This window comes from Eriocheir sinensis, chromosome 13 (genome assembly GCF_024679095.1).
Source record: "Eriocheir sinensis breed Jianghai 21 chromosome 13, ASM2467909v1, whole genome shotgun sequence".
Lineage (NCBI taxonomy): Eukaryota > Metazoa > Arthropoda > Malacostraca > Decapoda > Varunidae > Eriocheir > Eriocheir sinensis.
In genome coordinates this window covers 22,341,055-22,361,054 of record NC_066521.1, presented here as the reverse complement: position 1 = coordinate 22,361,054, position 20,000 = coordinate 22,341,055, and the positions used below count along the sequence as shown (strand labels likewise).

At 43.8% G+C, this 20,000-nt stretch overlaps 1 protein-coding gene across 11 annotated transcripts in view; it reads left to right on the top strand.

Annotated features, from left to right (window-relative positions):
• The window catches only part of LOC126998202 (G protein-activated inward rectifier potassium channel 2-like), a 77,579-nt gene that overhangs the window by 25,446 nt on the left and 32,133 nt on the right, over positions 1 to 20,000 (top strand). For 5 of the 11 annotated variants that reach the window (XM_050859667.1, XM_050859661.1, XM_050859660.1 and 2 more), the window contains exon 2: positions 19,856 to 19,894. The exons of 3 other annotated variants lie outside the window; for them this stretch is intronic. In XM_050859667.1, the coding sequence (XP_050715624.1) occupies positions 19,856 to 19,894 (39 nt within the window). Of the gene's footprint in view, positions 1 to 6,555; positions 6,619 to 12,357; positions 13,904 to 19,855; positions 19,895 to 20,000 lie in introns of those variants that run through there. 3 more of the 11 variants (XM_050859670.1, XM_050859669.1, XM_050859671.1) reach the window with 3 other exon arrangements.

Genomic DNA, 20,000 nt, shown 5'->3' with positions numbered 1-20,000 from the left:
ACTCAGCTGTAAACTCAAATGTAAAATGCAAACAGTATACTGACTTGAAGAAATCCACCACGAGAGAAAAAGGGCAACAGGAGTGATTCTTAAGTGTAAACCCAACTATAAACTGTAAACTCAAATCTGTAAATCTAAGTAAACCGAACTGTAAACCACCTTGAAGTAACCCACCACGCTATGAAAAGACTAATTGGCTCCATTTCTTAACTGTAAACCAAAAAAGTAAACTGTAAAGCCAACTATAAACTGCAAACTCAAATCTGTAAATCTAAGTAAGCCGAACTGTAAACCAATATGACGTAACCCAACACGCGATAAAAAAAAATGAACAGGTTTGATTCTTTAACTGTAAACCCGAAAGTAAACCGTAAACCCAACTATAAACTGAAAACTCAAATCTGTAAATCTAAGTAAACCGAACTATAAACAAATTTGAAGTACCCCCCCCCCCCCCATGCGATAAAAAAAAATTAATATGTTTGATTCCTTAACTGCAAATCAAACTGTAAACTGTAAACTATATATTGTAAACTGTAAACCATTCGTAACTGTAAGGGGCCATTCATACTTACTTATTTTTTGCTGGAACACTGGTTGACGTTTTCTTCTTTTTTTTTTCATTTTCGTTCCCTGTTGTTGAGTAAGCTGCCGTTTTTCTTCTTGTTTACCTTTTTTTTAAATTTTTCTTCCTCCCTTTTGTGATCTTCCTCCCTTTCGTCCTCCTCCTCCTTCTCCCTTTCTGTCACCAGCACGTTCTCTAATAACTCTCTTACTGTTGATTTTTATCGTTTCCTGTTTTTCATGCCGTTTTCCTTCTTGTTTTCCTTTTTTTTTCTTCCTCCCTTTCATCATCTTCCTCCCTTTCATCGTCCTCCTCCTTCTCCTTTTCTGTCACAAGCACGTCCTCTAATAACTCTCTTACTGTTGATTTCTATCGCGTCCTGTTTTTGATGTCCTTGAGCCGCTTCCACTGCTGTAAAAAGAAAGAAAACAGCAGCCGTGAACTCAAAGTGTAAACTGTAAATCAGAATAAGTAAAGGACCGTAAAGTTATGTGGCAAGAATGAAGAATCAATTTTAGTTTTCATTTTCTTCCTCTTTCTTTCCCTTCCTCCCAACACCAAAGACTATCGTAACTTTCTTCTTTTTGTTTAACTTTCTCCCTCTCGTTCTTCTTCCTTTTATCTTTATCTTCCTCCTTCTACTTTCCTCTATCTCATATTCCTTTGATTCTTCTTCCATATGTTCCTTATCCTTCTCTTCTTTAACCTTCCTCGTCCTCTTTCCCATCACGAACTTCTTTTCATTTTTCTACTCTTCCTTAACTATCCGCTGTCCTTCTATCGTCTTTCGCTATAGCTATCGTCATCTTATCGTCCTTTGTTTTAATCCCCCTTCGTTGTCCTTCTTTCGTCTATAGCGTTCCTCCGTATATAAGAGCTTAGCCTCGTTTTCTATACCAACGTGTGGAGGAGTGAATAATTAAGGCGGTTTAGCGGAGTACTCCCTCTTTAGTGTGAGAGAATGGAGCATGGCCACCCTCTCTCTCTCTCTCTCTCTCTCTCTCTCTCTCTCTCCTACGGTTTTTCCTTTTTTTCCTTAATTACGACGAAGAGGAGGAAAAATATGTTAGTAGTATACAAGAAATGAACGGGAAGCAGGTTGTTGTTGTTGTTGTTGTTGTTGGCATTTGCATTGTCTCTGGTATGATCTTGGCTCGCCTATTTTCTCTCTCTCTCTCTCTCTCTCTCATCTTCTTTTCCCCTATTTTCCTTTTCTTCTCTCTCTCTTCCTCCTCCCTTCCCTTTCCCCACTCAGTTGTTATCTTCCTTTTTCCTCCTCCTCCTCCTCCTCCTCCTCCTCCTCCTCCTCCTCCTCCTCCTCCTCCTCCTCCTCCTTCTCCTCCTCCCGTTCGGTCAACACCATCGAAATGAGTTTGTTGATAATCGATCTTTTGATAATGTGCGATCTGACACACACACACACACACACACACACACACACACACACACTGGCCATCACACACATCCCCTTTTACCCTTTCTCCATCGACACACACACACACACACACACACACACACACACACACACACACACACACACACACATCATGCCTGGGGAGTGTATGTGAGTGCCTGCCAGTATAGTGAAAGCATAGTGAGGGTTAGGGCACACCATTCCCATCACACACACACACACACACACGGTCACCATACATACACCATACATCACCATAACATATCATTCATATTCTTGCACTTGTTTCATCATCTCTTAGTCACCATCATGAACTAGTCACCATACACGCCATACACCATACACGTCACTATACACCTCACATTGATTATATTTGTTACCCAGTAGAGTCATTACACTTATTGCTCTCTCTCTCTCTCTCTCTCATTTCTTCCTTTATCTTCTTTATTTTCTTATTATTAGTCTTTCTTCTATCACGAATTTCTACTTTTTTTTACTTTTTATAATTCTATTTCATCTTCCATATGTTTTTTTTTTATCTTTCTCCTTTTCATCTTCCCTTATCTATCTATCTATCTATCTATCTATCTCTGTCTATGCAACGTCGCACTATACCCAGAAGAACGGAAACACATCACTATATCGATCATGAGCTTAGAATCATTATCAGACACTTCAACGTCACTGTACCTTATGACCATTCACCATAATCACCATACACCCACACCCACACACACACACACACACACACACACACACACACTCATGAGGACTATAGTGTCGTCATAATAATTTCACTATAAAAGAAACAAGTAATTTTATAGTGTGTGCGTGAACACTAAAAGAAAAGAAAGAAAGAAGGAAAGAAAGAAAGAAAGAAAGAAAGAAAATGACACAAAATACCGTTCAGAGAAAATAGAAATAAAAATAAAACAAAAAACAAAATTAATAAAAGGAAATAAATAGAAGTGAGAGATAAAGAGAGTGAGAAAGTGTGAGAGAGAGAGAGAGAGAGAGAGAAATGAGACAGCGGGTGAGATAGTGATTGTGATAGTGAGCAAAGGACAATATATATACGAGATTAAAGATAGTGTGAGAGAGAGAGAGAGAGAGAGAGAGAGAGAGAGAGAGAGAGAGAGAGAGAGAGAGAGAGAGACATACATACATACAAACAGATATAGATAGATAGATTGACTGATACATAGAGAAAGAAAAAGAGAGAGAGACAGACAGACAAACAGACAGACAGACAGTGATTGGACGCTTGTGACAAAAAGAGAGAGAGAGAGAGAGAGAGAGAGAGAGAGAGAGAGAGAGAGAGAGAGAGAGAGAGAGAGAGAGAGAGAGAGAGAGAGAGAGAGAGAGAGAGAGAGAGAAATGTTTGTGTCTTTGGAAATATTCTTACTCTGTTTTAAGTGTTTCTGCTCTCTCTCTCTCTCTCTCTCTCTCTCTCTCTCTCTCTCTCTCTCTCTCTCTCTGAGTATGTATTTCTGTCTTCTAGAGCCACTCCCTCCTTCTCTCTCTCTCTCTCTCACCCATTTTCATCCCATCATCAACCACCTTCACCCGGCCTTCTGCACTTCCTCTCTCTCTCTCCCTCCCTCTCTTTCCCTCTCTCTCTCCCTCCCTCTCTTTCCCTCTCTCTCTCCCTCCCTTCCATCCCTCCACTTAAGGTCGAGAAAGTGAGTCATTCAGTGAAAAGAGAGAATAAACAAAAAGGAATTAAGTGAGAGAGAGAGAGAGAGAGAGAGAGAGAGAGAGAGAGAGAGAGAGAGAGAGAGAGAGAGAGAAACTGGAGACCTCCCACCCCAGTTCTTTCCTCCCCTTCATTCCTTCCCTCCTCCTCCTCCTCCTCCTCCTCCTCCTTCTCCTCCTCCTCCTCCTCCTCCTCCTCCTCTTCTTCCTCCTTCTCTCTCTTTTCTAGTCTTGTATAAAAAAAACATTAAGACACAACGACCAAACGAAAAAAAAGCATATACACTGACAGATAGATAGATAGACAGATAGATAGATAGATACAGAAATAACCCATGACGCAGATAGATAGATAGATAGATAGGAGTATAGATTTTTTGCTGAGTCATGTTATCTTCGTGGGCAGAACGTGTAGTGAAGGCGTGGTATTCTTAGGCGTGCTGGAAATACGATCATGATTCAATATTCAATAGTTATTCATTTGTTATAGTGTGTGTTATTATTGAGGCTTCCCCCCCCTCCCCCTTCCTCCATCATCCTATTCTTCTTCTTTTTGTTCTTCCTCCTCCTCCTTCTCCTTCTTCTCCTATAATTCTCCTTTCTGTTACTTTTCATCTAATATTATTCCTTCCTTCCTTATTTTTATTCTTTCTTTCTTTCTTTCTTTCTTTCTTTCTTTCTTTCTTTCTTTCTTTCTTTCTTCCTTTCTTTTATTTTTTCGTTCCTTCCTACAGTTCTTTCTAATTCGTCATTCTGCATTTCTTTCTTCTTCTTCCTCCTCCTCCTCCTCCTCCTCTTCCTCTTCCTGAGCCATCACAGTTACGATCATCACCACCCTCATCACCTCCGTCATCAATACCGTCATCACCACTATCATCACCACCACACCATCTCTGCCAAGACCCTAATTTGATTCCACCATCACCACCACCACCACCACTGGACTCATGGTGGTGGTGGTGGTGATGGTGGTGGTGGTGATGATGGTGATGATGATACTAGTGGAGGTGGTGAGTCTAAATGGATCAAACTCTGTATATCAATAACACACACACACACACACACACACACACACACACACACACACACACACACACACACACACACACACACACTCGATAACGACGCCACAGTTTGGAGATAACATTCGCCTATGTACACACACACACACACACACACACACACACACACACGCATATGGAGGATAAAATATATAATCGGGTGATAAGGATCTAATATCTCTCTCTCTCTCTCTCTCTGATAATGGTTCCAGGAAATGTCTGACGAGAGAGAGAGAGAGAGAGAGAGAGAGAACTTCCGTGACGTGCGTGAATGACATCCTAGAGAACTGCCAACACACACACAAACACACACACACACACACGGGTCATCAGTACCAAACAAGCATACGAACCACCACCACCACCACCCCCATCATCATCACCACCACCACCACCTGAGGAAGAGGAGGAGGAGGAGGAGGAGGAGGAGGAGGGGGGGGGGAGGGAGGTCGTATATCCCCTCCCATTACTACGCCCTTTAAAATATGCATGACATAATTGGAAGGGGGAGAAGGAGGGGGAGAGGGGAGGTATTGTGTGCATGTGTGTGTGTGTGTGTGTGTGTGTGTGTGTGTACGACTAATCAACTCATCGGTGTAAGTTGCCTTTTTTTCTTTTTTGCTTTTCAAAGAGGAAGAATAAAAGAGGAGAAAAAAGTTAAGAAAATAAAAATAAAGGGAAAGTAAAGATAAAAGAAATGAGAAAAAAAGAAAAAATGAGACGAAGGAGACAAGAAAGAGAACGGAAGAAAAGACTAAAGAAAAAGAAGAAAAAGAGAAATGAAGAAAAATTACCAAAAAATAGAACTATCGTATATATGTGAATTATCCTGAGACAGACAGACGCAGACAGACAGACACAGACAGACAAACACAGATAGACAAAAAGACACAAACAAAAAGAATAAAAATGAAACAAACAGCACAGTAACCTAGATAAAGAGAGTGATTAAAGATGGGATATAAGAAACGTAAGTAACCATCCCCCTTCCCCTCCTCTTCCCACTCTCCTTACGCCTTCTTTCACCATACCACGAACACGATGAAGCGAGAGAGAGAGAAAAATAGAGATAGAGAGAAATAAGAAGAAATAGATAGATAGATAGATAGATAGATAGTAGCGATAGAGATAGAGAGAGATCACGTGGTTATCCAATAAACACAACGTAGCAAGGAGGAAATGAGTGTAAGAAAGGGGGAAGGGTGTATGTATGTATATATGTATGTATGTATTTATGTATGTGTGTGTATATGTATGTACGTGCGTAAGTGTGTGTAGGTGTGTGCGTGTGAGTATGTATGCAAAGGTAAGAACACACACACACACACACACACACACACACACACACACACACACACACACACACACACACACACATACATACATACACCCTCACTATTGATGATAACGTGAGAGAGAGAGAGAGAGAGAGAGAGAGAGAGAGAGAGAGAGAGAGAGAGAGAGAGAGAGAGAGAGAGAGAGAGAGAGAGAGAGAGAGAGAGAGAGAGAGAGAGAGAACGAAACGAAACGAAATGAAACAAGGCACACACACACACACACACACACACACACACACACACACACACACACACACACACACACACAACCTGGCTCATTTTCACCTCTCTTCCTGCACTCCAATTATTCACTCCCCCCCTCACCCCCCCATCTTAGCAATGTACACTCCAGGAGGCATTGGTAGTGGTGGTGGTGGTAGTGGTGGTGGTGGTGGTGGTATGTCGAGGTAAAGACCTGCTAATGCTGGCAGTGTGTTGGGGAGACAGTCTGTAACGAGAGAGAGTGCGTGAGTGTGTGTTTAAGCCCCAGCGAGTGTGTGTCATTTGCGGGGCTCGACTTTTTCATCGGCGTGTGTCATCGCTATGGTACCTGACATTACTTTGAGGAGCCTACCGCTATACCTGTTTTCTTCCTTCCTGTCCCTTCTTCTATATCTTTTTTTTTTCTGTTATTTCTTGTTCTCGTTTTTCTTATCTCTCCGTTTCTCCTCGCCCTGCTGCCCTACTATTGCTTAACTGTCATCGCTGTAGGACTTGAAATTGCGTTGAGGACCCTACCGGTATACCTGTTTTCTTCCTTCCTGTCCCTCCTTCTATAGCTTTCCTCTCTGTCATTTCTTGTTCTCGTTTTTCTTATCTCTCCGTTTCTCCTCGCCCTGCTGCCCTACTATTGCTTAACTGTCATCGCTGTAGGACTTGAAATTGCGTTGACGACCCTCCCGCTATACCTGTATTCTCCCTCCCTGTCCCTTCTTCTATAGCTTTCCTCTCTGTCATTTCTTGTTCTCGTTTTTCTTATCTCTCCGTTTCTCCTCGCCCTGCTGCCCTACTATTGCTTAACTGTCATCGCTGTAGGGCTTGAAATTGCTTTGACGAGCCTCCCGCTATACCTGTTTCCTTCCTTCCTGTCCCTTCTTCTATAGCTTTCCTCTCTGTCATTTCTTGTTCTCGTTTTTCTCATCTCTCCGTTTCTTCATTTTTCCTCTTCCTCGCCTTGCTGTCCTATTACTGAACTACCTCCGTCTTTCCTGTTCCTCCTTCCCTCTTCCTCCCTGTCCCTTCTTCTATATCTTTCCTCTCCGTCATTTCTTGTTCTCTTTTTCTTATCTCTCCGTTTCTTCATTTTTTCTCTTCCTCGCCTTGCTGCCCTATTACTGAACTACCTCCGTCCTTCCTGTTCCTCCTTCCCTCTTCCTCCCTGTCCCTTCTTCTATATCATTCCTCTCCGTCATTTCTTGTTCTCGGTTTTCTCATCTCTCCGTTTCTTCATTTTTCCTCTCCCTCGCCCTGCTGCCCTATCTGCCTAGCTACCTCCGTCTTTCCTGTTTCTCTTTCACTTTTTCTTTCCTCTTTCTTTCCTGCCCTTTTTTGTTCTTTATAACACTATTTTTCTCTTTCCTCATCCTGTATCATCCCTATTTTCCCTATTCTCTGCCTCCGTCACCAGCCTACCACACACACCTCACCACCCTTTCTATTCCTTTCCTTCTTCTCCTCCCAAATCACCACCTTGTCCCTTCCCTTCCCTTCCCTCTCCTTCCCTTCTCTTTCTCCTTCTTCCAACTCAAAACCCCATTCCCTAACTTCCCTTCCAGTCCTCTTCTTCCTCCTCCCAAATCACCACCTTGTCCCTTCCCTTCACTTCCCTTTCCTTCACTTCTCTTTCCCCTCCTTCCAACTCAAAACCCACTTCCCTTCCTTCCCTTCCCTTCCCTTCCCTTTCCTTCCCTTCTCTTTCTCCTTCTTCCAACTCAAAAAACCCTTCCCTTCCTTCCCTACCTCTTCGTCTGCTTCCAACTCTCCCCTTTATTTCTTCCCTTCCCTTCCCTTCCATTCCCTTCTCTTCCTTTCATCCCCACCTTCTTATATTTCACCGTCCCTTCCTTTGTTTCCTTTCTCTTCCTCCTCGCCTTCTCCTTTCACCATCCTCGTCCCTTCCTTCCCTTCTCTTCCCTTTCATTCACTTCTCATCCTCCTTCTTCCACCTCACCACCCTATCTCTTTCTTTCCTTTCTCTTCCTCTCCTCCTAACACCTCAGCCTCCCTATGCGCCCTTAGGCCCTTCCCGGCAAAGATAAAGAGCGCGCCACTTATCATTAGAGAGAAAAAAAGTGAAAAGGACACAAAAAATGGTTTAAAAATGGCGTGACAGAAGTAGCCCACGTAAGATCTTGGTGATAAAGTGACTGCCACTCTTAGAAAAAGCTTTGAAATAACAGGAATAGAAGTGAGAAATAGCGTGAGGTGTATTTAGAAGGTGGATGGAGAAGGTTAATAATTGTGTGGGTAGGAATGAGTGAATGTGTTGAAAGTGTAAATAAGACTTGACGGAAAGGTTCGAATTAGTGTGATATGGAAAAGGTTTGAAGATATGAGAGAAAAGAAGGGAGTGAGGAGTGAAAATCGTAGTCCAGAAAGAAAAAGAAAGAAAGAGAAGATAAATGGAAGTACCTATGATTGAAAAAAGGGAAGAGAGAATATGACCAGACTAGTGGACAGGGTTCCCATTAGTTTGATATGAAAAGTGTTTAAAGATAAAGAGAAAAAAAAGGAAGTGAAAAGTCTTGAAAATATAAATGATGAGGGAAAGGGAGAGAAGGGAAAGTAAAAAAGGAGAGATAGAAAATTAATACACTTAAGCGAAAGGTTCTCATTGGTTTGATATGGAAAAAAAGTGTTTGAAAATTATAAAAAAACAGGAATTGAGAAGTCATGAAAATGTAAATGATGAGGGAAAGAGAGACAGAAGGGAAACGTAAACAAGGAAGGATAGAAAATTAATACACTTAGCGAAACGTTCTCATTAGTGTGATATGGAAAAAGTGTTCGAAAATAAAATAAAAAAACAGATTCAGAAGTCTTGAAAGTATATAAGTACAGTAGAAACATAAGAAGAGAAACAGAAATAGACATGACTGAAAAAAAAGAGGAAAAACAGAAGATTTAGACTAGAGGTAAAGGGACTTATTATGTTTAAAAATATGAGGAAAAAAGGAGTGAGAAAGAAGTCTTGAAAAAATAAGTAGGCACAGAAGGAAGAGAAAGAGAGAGAGAGAGAGAGAGAGAGAGAGAGAGAGAGAGAGAGAGAGAGAGAGAGAGAGAGAGAGAGAGAGAGAGAGAGAGAGAGAGAGAGAGAGAGAGAGAGAGAGAGAGAGAGAGAGTGAAAGAAAGGGAGAGAAAAAGACAAATGAAGGTGACAGGCGTGGTGACAGAGGAAGAAGATGAAGGGTTCTGTCACTTATAGAAAAAAAAAGCGTCACTGTGGAATAGTTTTGGCCGAAGGAGTAAAGGAAAAAATATAAGTGAATGAAAGGGTTAGAGAGAGAGAGAGAGAGAGAGAGAGAGAGAGAGAGAGAGAGAGAGAGAGAATAATAACACTCATGAAAAGGAAGGAAAATAACGAAACCAACCTCTCTCTCTCTCTCTCTCTCTCTCCCCCCTCTCTCTCTCTTACTCACACAACTCCTTCTCACATATCAAACTTAATAAGCCACTTCACTAAGCAGGTATAAAACAGCAAGGCCCTTCACAAGCTTACTTAGTTCAAGACGGATTAGCAAGGAGAAAGTGTGCGTGCGTGAGTGTGAAAATGAGAGGGAGAAGGAGGAAGGAAGGACAGGGAGCGGACGAGTTGAGGGGAAGTGGAGAGAGAGGTAAGAGAGTGGAAAGAAAGAGAGAGGAAAGGACTTGTGGAGTTAGTGTTAGTGTTTGTGTGTTAAGAGTGAGAGGGAGAGGAAGAGACAGAAGAAGGAAACTGAGAGGGCGGTGGAGTGGAAGGGAAGTGAAGAGAGAGGGGAGAGAAAGGAGAGAAAGAGAAGGAAGGAAGGAGAAGAACGAAAGGAAGAGGAAGGTGACATGAAAACTGTTTGAAGATGAGAAGAAAAAGGAGTGAAAAAAAAGATAAAAACATAAGTACAGAAAGAAAGAAAAAGAAGGGAAACAGAAAAAAAAGAAAGAGAAACCTAACAGACTTGAAGGGAGAGAGAGAGAGAGAGAGAGAGAGAGAGAGAGAGAGAGAGAGAGAGAGAGAGAGAGAGAGAGAGAGAGAGAGAGAGAGAGAGAGGAGAGAGAGAGAGAGGAGAGAGAGAGAGGAGAGAGAGAGAGAGAGAGAGAGAGAGAGAGAGAGAGAGAGAGAGAGAGAGAGAGAGAGAGAGAGAGAGAGAGAGAGAGAGAGAGAGAGAGAGAGAGAGAGAGAGAGAGAGAGAGAGAGAGAGAGAGAGAGAGAGACGAAGGGGATGAAGAGGGTGTTATACTATAGGAATGGATGTGATGTTGGGTGAAAGGGGTGGAAAAGGAGAGGGGAGAAATAGGTTGTAGAAGGCGGGAGAAGAAAAGGAAAGAGAGAAAGAGAGAAAGTACATGTAAGTGGAGAGAGAGGAGAGAAAAAGAGAGGGAGAGAGAGAGAAGTAGTTGCAGAGTTACCAGCAGGACACAGTACAACGTAATCTCATGTTAGCGTGTGGGAAATAGGATGAGAAATGTAGACCAGCTAAGCCAAGAGTATTAATAATGGAAACAAATGAAAGGGGGGAGCGTGAGCATGTGCGTGTAAGCGTGCGGAATTGTGTGTGTGTTCTACTGAAAAGCACCAAGGACGCTGTTGAACGAAAAGAACGAAAAGATTGTGTGTTATTCGGTATTCTAAGTATTCTCGTATTCTCTTATTCTCAGTATTTGGTATTCTCGGTATTTTCGATTTCTGCTCCTACGTCAACTAGTTCCAAAGGCCGAAGAGAAGGTCAGTCGGGTTCTCATGAGTGTTTCTTTGCGTTCATGGTGCAGAAGCCTTGTCAAACTATCCCCAGGTTCATAAAACTACCCATGAAAATACCCACAACAACTACGAAAGCCTTGTCATATATGTGTTTTTCTACGTTCAAGGTGCATAAGCCTTGTCAAACTATCCCTAGGCTCATAAAACAACCCATGAAAATACCCACAACAACTACGAAAGCCGTTATATGTGTGTTTTCTACGTTCATGGTGTAGAAGCCTTGTCAAACTATCCCTAGGCTCATAAAACAACCCATGAAAATACCCACAACAACTACGAAAGCCGTCATATGTGTGTTTTCTACGTTCATGGTACAGCAGCCTTGTCAAACTATCCCTAGGCTCATAAAACTACCCCTGGATATGCCCCTCACAACTCCTACGAAAGCCTTGTCATATGTGTGTTTTTCTACGTTCATGGTGCATTAGCCTTGTCAAACCACCACTACCACCAGGGTCATAAAACTACCCAAGGAAATGCCTCCCACAACTCATACGAAAACCTTGACAAATGTGTGTGTGCGTGTGTGTGCTTGGAGGCCGAAATGTTTAAGAATATGACCCTGAGTAGTAAGAAAAGAAAACCTGGTAGTGAAAATAAAGATAAATAAATAAAATAAAGATAGTGAAAGTATGAGAAGGGTCGAAAAGTAAAGAGAAAGTACGTAAAAATGGAGATATATTAGAGAAAACGAAGAGAGAGAGAGAGAGAGAGAGAGAGAGAGAGAGAGAGAGAGAGAGAGAGAGAGAGAGAGAGAGAGAGAGAGAGAGAGAGAGAGAGAGAGAGAGAGAGAGAGAGAGAGAGAGAGAGAGAGAGAGAGAGAGAGAGAGAGAGAGAGAGAGAGAGAGAGAGAGAGAGAGAGAGAGAGAGAGAGAGAGAGAGAGAGAGAGAGAGAGAGAGAGAGAGAGAGAATACGTAAGTGAACCCAACCGTTATAAATAGAAGGGAAGAACAATCAACCTATTAATACCGAAGTCACAACCTCACCCTCCTGTACCCACATTAGAATAGTCACCAGCCTGGACCCATCCTAGAAACAGCTGGAGACGATAGAAAGAGAGAAAGTACATGCCTAAAATAATCTAGCAATAAATAGTTACTGAATACCTTGCTTCTTGATATCACAGGGGCTTCAATACCCTTCAATGCACACTTCACAATACACAAACGCTCTCAGAAAACAAAATATGTGAACAAATATTTTTTATGTGCTGTCTATAGCGCCGGTAGGCTGTCGTTTCGGGGCTTATACACCCACGTTTGGTAAGGCTTTGTTAGAAGTTGTGTTAGTATGTTCACGGTGGGTAGTTTTATAAGCCTAGTTATAGTCTGATAAGGTTTCTACACCGTGAATGTGAAAAATTACTCATGAGAACACGACCTATCTCCATTGTGGCCTTAGGAAAGAGTTTGTCGTGAGAGAATAAGAACCAAGCCAAATAAAGAACACTATAAGCGATAATGAGATGCTAAGAACCCAAGCACCTCCATATCCTCCATAGCACTGAACATAACGAAGAGATAAGAAACAGAAACCAATCTAGACTAAAAGATAATACCATCCTATGAAGAAATCTCACTTCAGGATATCAGTTTTAATCATAGCGCCATCTCTCTCATACCTTCCCATAGCAGTGACGTGAAAGACATTGACAAGAGAGAAAAAAGAAAAGAAAAATCACACTTCATAATACCCCGTTTAATCATAGCGCCATCTCTCTCATACCAATCCATAACAGTGAAGAGAAAAAAACATAGAAAAAAACTCTCTTTAAAATACAGGTGTTTTAATCATAGCGTGAAAGACATTGACAAAAAAGAAGAAAGAATAGAAAAATCACACCGTAATATCCCGTTTAAACATAGCGCCATCTCTCGCATACCAATCCATAATAGTAATGAGAAAAAAACATAGAAAAAACTCTCTCTTTAGAATACCGGTGTTTTAATCATAGCGTCATCTCTCCCATACCTCCCATAGCAGTGACGTGAAATTAATAGCAAAAACGGGCAAAAAAGACAGCCTGATCGTTGACTTTAGAATAGCAACCCTGCTTGTAAAAATACCCCGCGAGGACTTGACGTCACGAGCGTTGGCGGGGCGAGAGGACATGGACGAGGCCGACAGGAGTGGCGCGAAGTGACAAGTGGCGCTCAGAAGGACGAGGAGCTCCGCGAGAAGACAGACAGACAGACAGACGGACGGACAAGCGACGCCGACAGCTCCTCCGAACTCCTCCTCTTGAACGCCACATGAACGAGGACAAGTCACGCAGAAAAGAACGAAATGTGAACGGGGACAAGGACGAAAAGAGGAGTGAAAACAAGAACGACAATGACGCAAAACGACACATGACGCCAAAATACGAACGACGAATGGCGCAAAACGACAAATAACGGTAAAACAAGGATAACAAACGGCGCTAAACAATTGACAAAAACGACAAATGGCGCAAAACATGTGACACCAAAACGACAAATGGCGCAAATCGAGTGACACAAAAACGACAAGTGCCTCAAAACGACAACTAACGCCAATACAGGACCTAAAAGTGGCCGGAATACGAAGATAACCAAATGGCGCACAACAACACATAACGACAAAACGTGAACGACAATAACTGACGCAAAACGACAAAACTGTCCCTCAACCCTCCATGGCCTATCTGACAACACCTGACGCCCCCGAGGCCTCCCCAGCGCCATGAAGCGTAACTCCCGCGAGGCGAGGCGAGGAGGGGAGTGCTCGAGGCCGCAGACCATGAGCACCTCCACCACCAGCACCGCCAGCACCGAGGAGGAAGCGCAGATCGACATTGACTTCAGCCTTCTCGACCCCATCAAGTTGTCCCTCTGTCAGGAGCACATGATCGATCAGTAAGTGAGTTCGCGGCCATGCGGAGTGTTTTTTTTTTTATTATTATTAGAGACGAAAGGGTAAAAAAAAAAAAGGGAAAATAAGGAAAACAGAGGAGATGCCCCGGAGGAATGTGTTGAGTGTGTTATTTTTTTGCATGTCAGTCCCGTATGTGTGTGTGTATGTGTGTTTGTTTTTGAAGTGTTCATTTTTTTACAGCAACGGAAGCAACATAAGGACAAAAAATATGGATAAATATCACCATAAATAACAAAATAAGTAAACAGAATAAATACACAGAGTAATTCAACATAACTGAAATAACGAAATAAATAAACGAAAAATAAAGGAGCCCCAGAATGGAGTACTGGTGTGTGTTTTTCTGCATGTAAGATTTTTATTTTTTTTTGTAATTAAGTTTTGCAGAGTAGGTGTACTTTTTGTTGTTCTTGTTTTGCTTTTGTGTTTTAAAGTATAGATGAAGTAAGAGTTAGCTGAGGTGTGTGTGTGTGTGTGTGTGTGTGTGTGTGTGTGTGTGTGTGTGTGTGTGTGTGTGTGTGTGTGTGTGTGTGTGTGTGTGTGCTTACGTAACACCCCTAGAGCCTCAGCAACAGGTCAGTCACAGCCAGGAGGAGGAGGAGGAGGAGGAGGAGGAGGAGGAGGAGGAGGGTGGACTTTTCCTCCTCGAAGGCGACAGGAAGTGAGTTGGCAACCCTTATCGTGTGATGATGGAAAGGTGAGAGGTTAGGAGGAGGAGGAGGAGGAAGAGGAGGAGGAGGAGGAGGAGGAGGAAAAAGAAGAGGAGCATCACGCAAGCTTGGAGATGGAGGTAGATGACGAGGAGGAGGAGGACGAGGACGAGGACGGGGAGGAGGAGGAGAAGGAGGAAGAAGAAAAAGAAGACGAGGAGGTAGATATGGAAATCAGGAACACAATCTGAAGAAGGAAGGAAGAGAAGAGAAACAGGGCAAGGAGGAGGAGGAGGAGGAGGAAAGGAGGAGGAGGAGGAAAGAGAGAGAGAGAGAGAGAGAGAGAGAGAGAGAGAGAGAGAGAGAGAGAGAGAGAGAGAGAGAGAGAGAGAGAGAGAGAGAGAGAGAGAGAGAGAGAGAGAGAGAGAGAGAGAGAGAGAGAGAGAGAGAGAGAGAGAGAGAGAGAGAGAGAGAGAGAGAGAGAGAGAGAGAGAGAGAGAGAGAGAGAGAGAGAGAGAGAGAGAGAGAGAGAGAGAGAGAGAGAGAGAGAGAGAGAGAGAGAGAGAGAGAGAGAGAGAGAGAGAGAGAGAGAGAGAGAGAGAGAGAGAGAGAGAGAGAGAGAGAGAGAGAGAGAGAGAGAGAGATAGAGAGAGAGAGAGAGAGAGAGAGAGAGAGAGAGAGAGAGAGAGAGAGAGAGAGAGAGAGAGAGAGAGGCGCCACTTGACATATCAGAGCAGACTGGAGCTACACGTTAATTACCTGTAAGAATAGAGAGACGGAAGGTACAGGTGAGAGAGAGAGAGAGAGAGAGAGAGAGAGAGAGAGAGAGAGAGAGAGAGAGAGAGAGAGAGAGAGAGAGAGAGAGAGAGAGAGACCACTACAATCACGACCACTTCCTTTTTTCCTTCCTCCTCCTTCCTTCCCTCTTCCTCCTCCTCTTCCTCCTCCTCTTCCTCCTCCTCCTCCTCTCCTCCACTATATCACCTCCACCAACACCATTTCACTGGCTCTTCTCACCTCCACTCTCATCACCACCAAAACTCACCACCATCTTAATCTTTCAACAACACCGCTACCACCACCACCATCACCACCACCACCACCATCACCACCATCACCACCCCCACCACCACCACCATCATCACCGCCATTACTACCCTTGACATCACCATACTCTTGTCCCCCTCCACCACCACCACCACCATCACCACCACCCACAATACTATATCTCAATGCATTCCCCCCCACCCCCCCACCCCTCTTGACCTTCCCATCACTCCCCTCCCCCCCTCTTCCCCTACCCTTCTAGGTGCCTATTAATAATCTTTCTGCCACTACCCCCCCACCCCCACCCCTCCCCCCACCCATACTCTGACCTAGACCCACCCTAGCCCCCTCCCCTCCTTCTCCTCCTCCTCCTCTTCCTACCCTTCCCTTCTGCTTCTTCTTAACTGTTTTATTCTTCCTCCTCCTCCTCCTACCTTCTACCTCCTCCCACTCCTCCTCCTCCTACCCTTCCCTTCTTCTTCTTCCCCCTCCTCCTCCTCCTTCCCTTCCCCATACCTTCTCGAAGCCTTTTTACTCCTCCTCCTCCTTCTCCTCCTCCTCCTCCTCCTAGTCCTCGTCAGACGGCATGGATCGCTGCCAATACATATTCGCACGGGGGAAGGGAAGGGAGGGGGATGAAGGGAGCCGTTGAAGGGAACACTGAGGGGCGCGCCGCTGCTTGGGCCAGAGTGAGGGCGAGCGAGGGCCATGGCGGGGTCGTGGCTGGTAGGGCGTGTCCGGCAGGCCCTTAGGAGGCGGAGGCTACGCAAGCACTTCACCCCCATGCGGAACCCCAGGGTGCAGGATTCGAGGTAGGATATCCAGTGCAGTGTGTAGGATGTTGTTTGTGGTGGTGGTGATGGTGGTGGTGGTGGTTTGGGGTTGGTGGTGCTGTGTTGGTGTGGTTGTGGGTGTGCGTTACAGCTACACGTGGCCTCAGTGCACATTTTCGTAACGTTGGGGTATAGTGATGGGGGTGATGATGGATGGGGGGGGTTGTGTTGGGGTGTTTGATGCATATTGGAAAGGGGAGGTGTGGAAGGACTGGGTGGGGAGGGGAGTGTAAGGGGATGTTCTGGAGGGAGGGGGAGTGTGAGAGAGTGAAGGGGAGGGGGAGAAAGGTGTGTTGGTTTAAGGGAGGAGGAAGAGAAAGTTCAAAGGGAGAGTTGAACTTGGGAGAGGAGAGAGGGGGAGAGGAGGGGAGAGGGAATTGGGGGAGAGAGAAAGGGGAAGAAAGAGACAGAAAGAGAGGTAGGGGAAGGGAGAAGGGGAGATGTGAAGGGAATGGAAGAGGAGGGAGGACAGGGGAAAGAGGAGGAGGGGAGGAAAGACAGAAAGGGAGGTTAGAGAAGTGGAAGGAGGGGGTGGAAGAAGGGGGTGGAAGAGGAGGTGGAACAGGAGAGGGAGAATAAAGTTGAGGGGGAGTAAGAGGGAAGGAAGTGGAAGAAGAAAGGAGGGGAGGGGGTCGTAAATGGGTGGATGGGGGAAGGTGGAGAGGAGGTGGAAGAATGTGGAAGAGATGGAGCGTTGATGATTGATAGGCGTTTGTAATGAGCTTGTAATGAACAGGAGGAGGAGGAGAGAGAAACAAAGTGGAAAATTAAACAACCAAACCAGACTTAATATTAACCATCATCATCATCATCATCATCATCATCAACTTTCACTTTCCTTCACTTTCTTTTTTTTTCTTTTTTTTCTTTTTTTTGCATCGTCTCCGCAGCCTCAAAATCATTATCTTGGGAGTAGACGAGGCACACACACACACACACATACACACACACACACACACACACACACACACACAGGTAGGGAGAGAGAGAGTCTTACCACCTTGCCAAAACCAATTAATAGTCTCTCTCTCTCTCTCTCTCTCTCTCTCTCTCTCTCTCTCTCTCTCTTACCTCATACCTCCCCTTCCCTTCCCTTCCCCTATCACGCCGGCTGACTGACAGATGGGCTGAGAGAGAGAGAGAGAGAGAGAGAGAGAGAGAGAGAGAGAGAGAGAGAGAGAGAGAGAGAGAGAGAGAGAGAGAGATACACACACCCACACCCGCACCCACCCACACACAGACACACACATCTCCACCCACCCACACACACACACACCACACACACAAAAAAAAAAGGAAATATCACTCATTGCCTAATCATCCCCGCCCTCCATGATGTTAAAAAGAAAATTAATACGTAGAAAAAGAAAATAAACAAAAGAAAATGTATATAAACTCGTAGACGAAACGAAGCTGAAGAGAAACAGGAACGATCTCTGGGGGTTGATTAACGTATAGAATAACGTTATAGTTTAGTCCATACAACGAAGGCGTCACAGTAATATATAAAAATTTCTTAGTGCATAACATTCTTTTCGTTTCTCAAGTTGTATTCTTTTTTTATCTTTTCTCCTCCTCCTCCTCCTCCTCCTCCTCCTCCTCCTCCTTCTTCTTCCTCTTCTTCAAAGCTCAAGGCCACGATAATTATTCTCTCTCTCTCTCTCTCACCTTCTGTACTGCTTGCAAGAATTAAAAAAAGAAAGAAATTAAAACAAACAGCTGAATAAACTCTATACCTAGACGACGACATATGAAAAAGATTTAGAAGAGAAATAAATAACAAAGAAAAGAAAGGAAGAAAACAACAACAACAACAACAACAACAACAACAACAACAACAACAACAACAACAACAACAACAACAACAACCACGACAGCCACTGAACAGGAAGGGTCTCAAAATACACCTTGAGGGAAAAAAGAAAAAAAGAAAAGAAAAAGAAGAAACGAGTGAAAGAAAAAAAAGAAAAAAAAGAGAAAAGTTTGTGTGTGAGACGAAGTGTGTTTGCACCTGTGTGTGTGTGTGTGTGTGTGTGTGTGTGTGTGTGTGTGTGTGTGTGTGTGTGTGTGTGTGTGTGTGTGTGTGGCTATATATATCTTCCTCACCGGAGTGACTGACCGACTGGCTGACTGACTAACAAATTGACTGACTGACTGACTGACTGACTGATTGACTGACTGACTGACTGATTGACTGACTGACTGATTGACTGACTGACTGACTGAATGAATGAATGAATGAATGAATGAATTAATGAAATTGACTCTTACTGACTAACTGGCTGATTGACTAATGAACTAACTGACTGACTGACTGACTGACTGAGTGCTTGACTGACTGACTAACTGACTGACTGAGTGATTGACTGACTACTTGACTGACTGACTGACTAACTGACTGACTGACTGATTGGGTGGGAACGAAGGTGGGTAAGTGGGTGAAGAGGTGGGTGGGTGATGTTGAAATGTGGGCATGGGAAAGAAATGGGTAAAAATACGTTGTCATGGGTATTGTTATTATTTTCATTATTGTCATTATTATTATTATCATCATCATCATCTAAGTCAAAAGAAGGCGCGTGATACGTACTATGGTTTTTACACACACACACACACACACACACACACACACACACACACACACATACACACACACACACACACACACACGCGCGCGCAGCAACCACCCCTCCCCCGCCCCCCACCCCCAATGCCACCCCTATGTATAATGCAATGTGCCTCTCTATCTATCTATCTATCTATCTATTATGTGCATGTCTACTAGTTAATATTAAGCCTTTAAAACCGCTAAAACAATGTGTACTCTTATAAATATCATGATGTCTAATTTAACTCCTATGCATTGTATTCTTGTTAATAATTACTGCTCTATCATTATCTACGTTTCAATAATAATAATAATAATAATCGTAATAATAATCATGTTTAATTCTGGTATAGTTAACTCTCCTTCTCTTAATCAATGTTTAACACCAGCACCAGAAACCTATCTCAGTGTTTCATCTGTAGCACTAAAAAACAACAAAAGCAGTATTTAAAGATGAAGTAAGATTCTCTCTCTAATAATCCCCTTACACAGCACTCAGCATCTATACGTCTGTCTGTTAGAAAAGCCTGCATCAGTGTCTGCTTGTCTGTACTTCGGTGTAATGCACATAACACATCTCCAGCACAGTGTTCACCGCCTAAGTCGACGATTTGAACTGTACCAGCGGAGGAGCCAGCCACTCAACCAGGAGGAGAACCAGCCTGCCCCTCTCTGTACCCACCCTCTTTCTCCCTCTCTTCCGCGGTGGTGTACGTAAGAGGGGCGGCGCTGGTTCGATTCCTCCTCCTCGTCACTCATTCCCTGTCTTACTTAGTGTTGTTGGCTCCGTTGCAGCTTCCTGTCAGGGCTGCCCTACCAGTTCATGATTGATCTGTAAGTGTTCAAGCAGCGCTCAATTCACCTCCCCTTACCTGACTCCTGTTCCTGCTACCCTGGTCCTGATATACCCGTACCATTCCTAAGTCCTATCCCTCTTCTC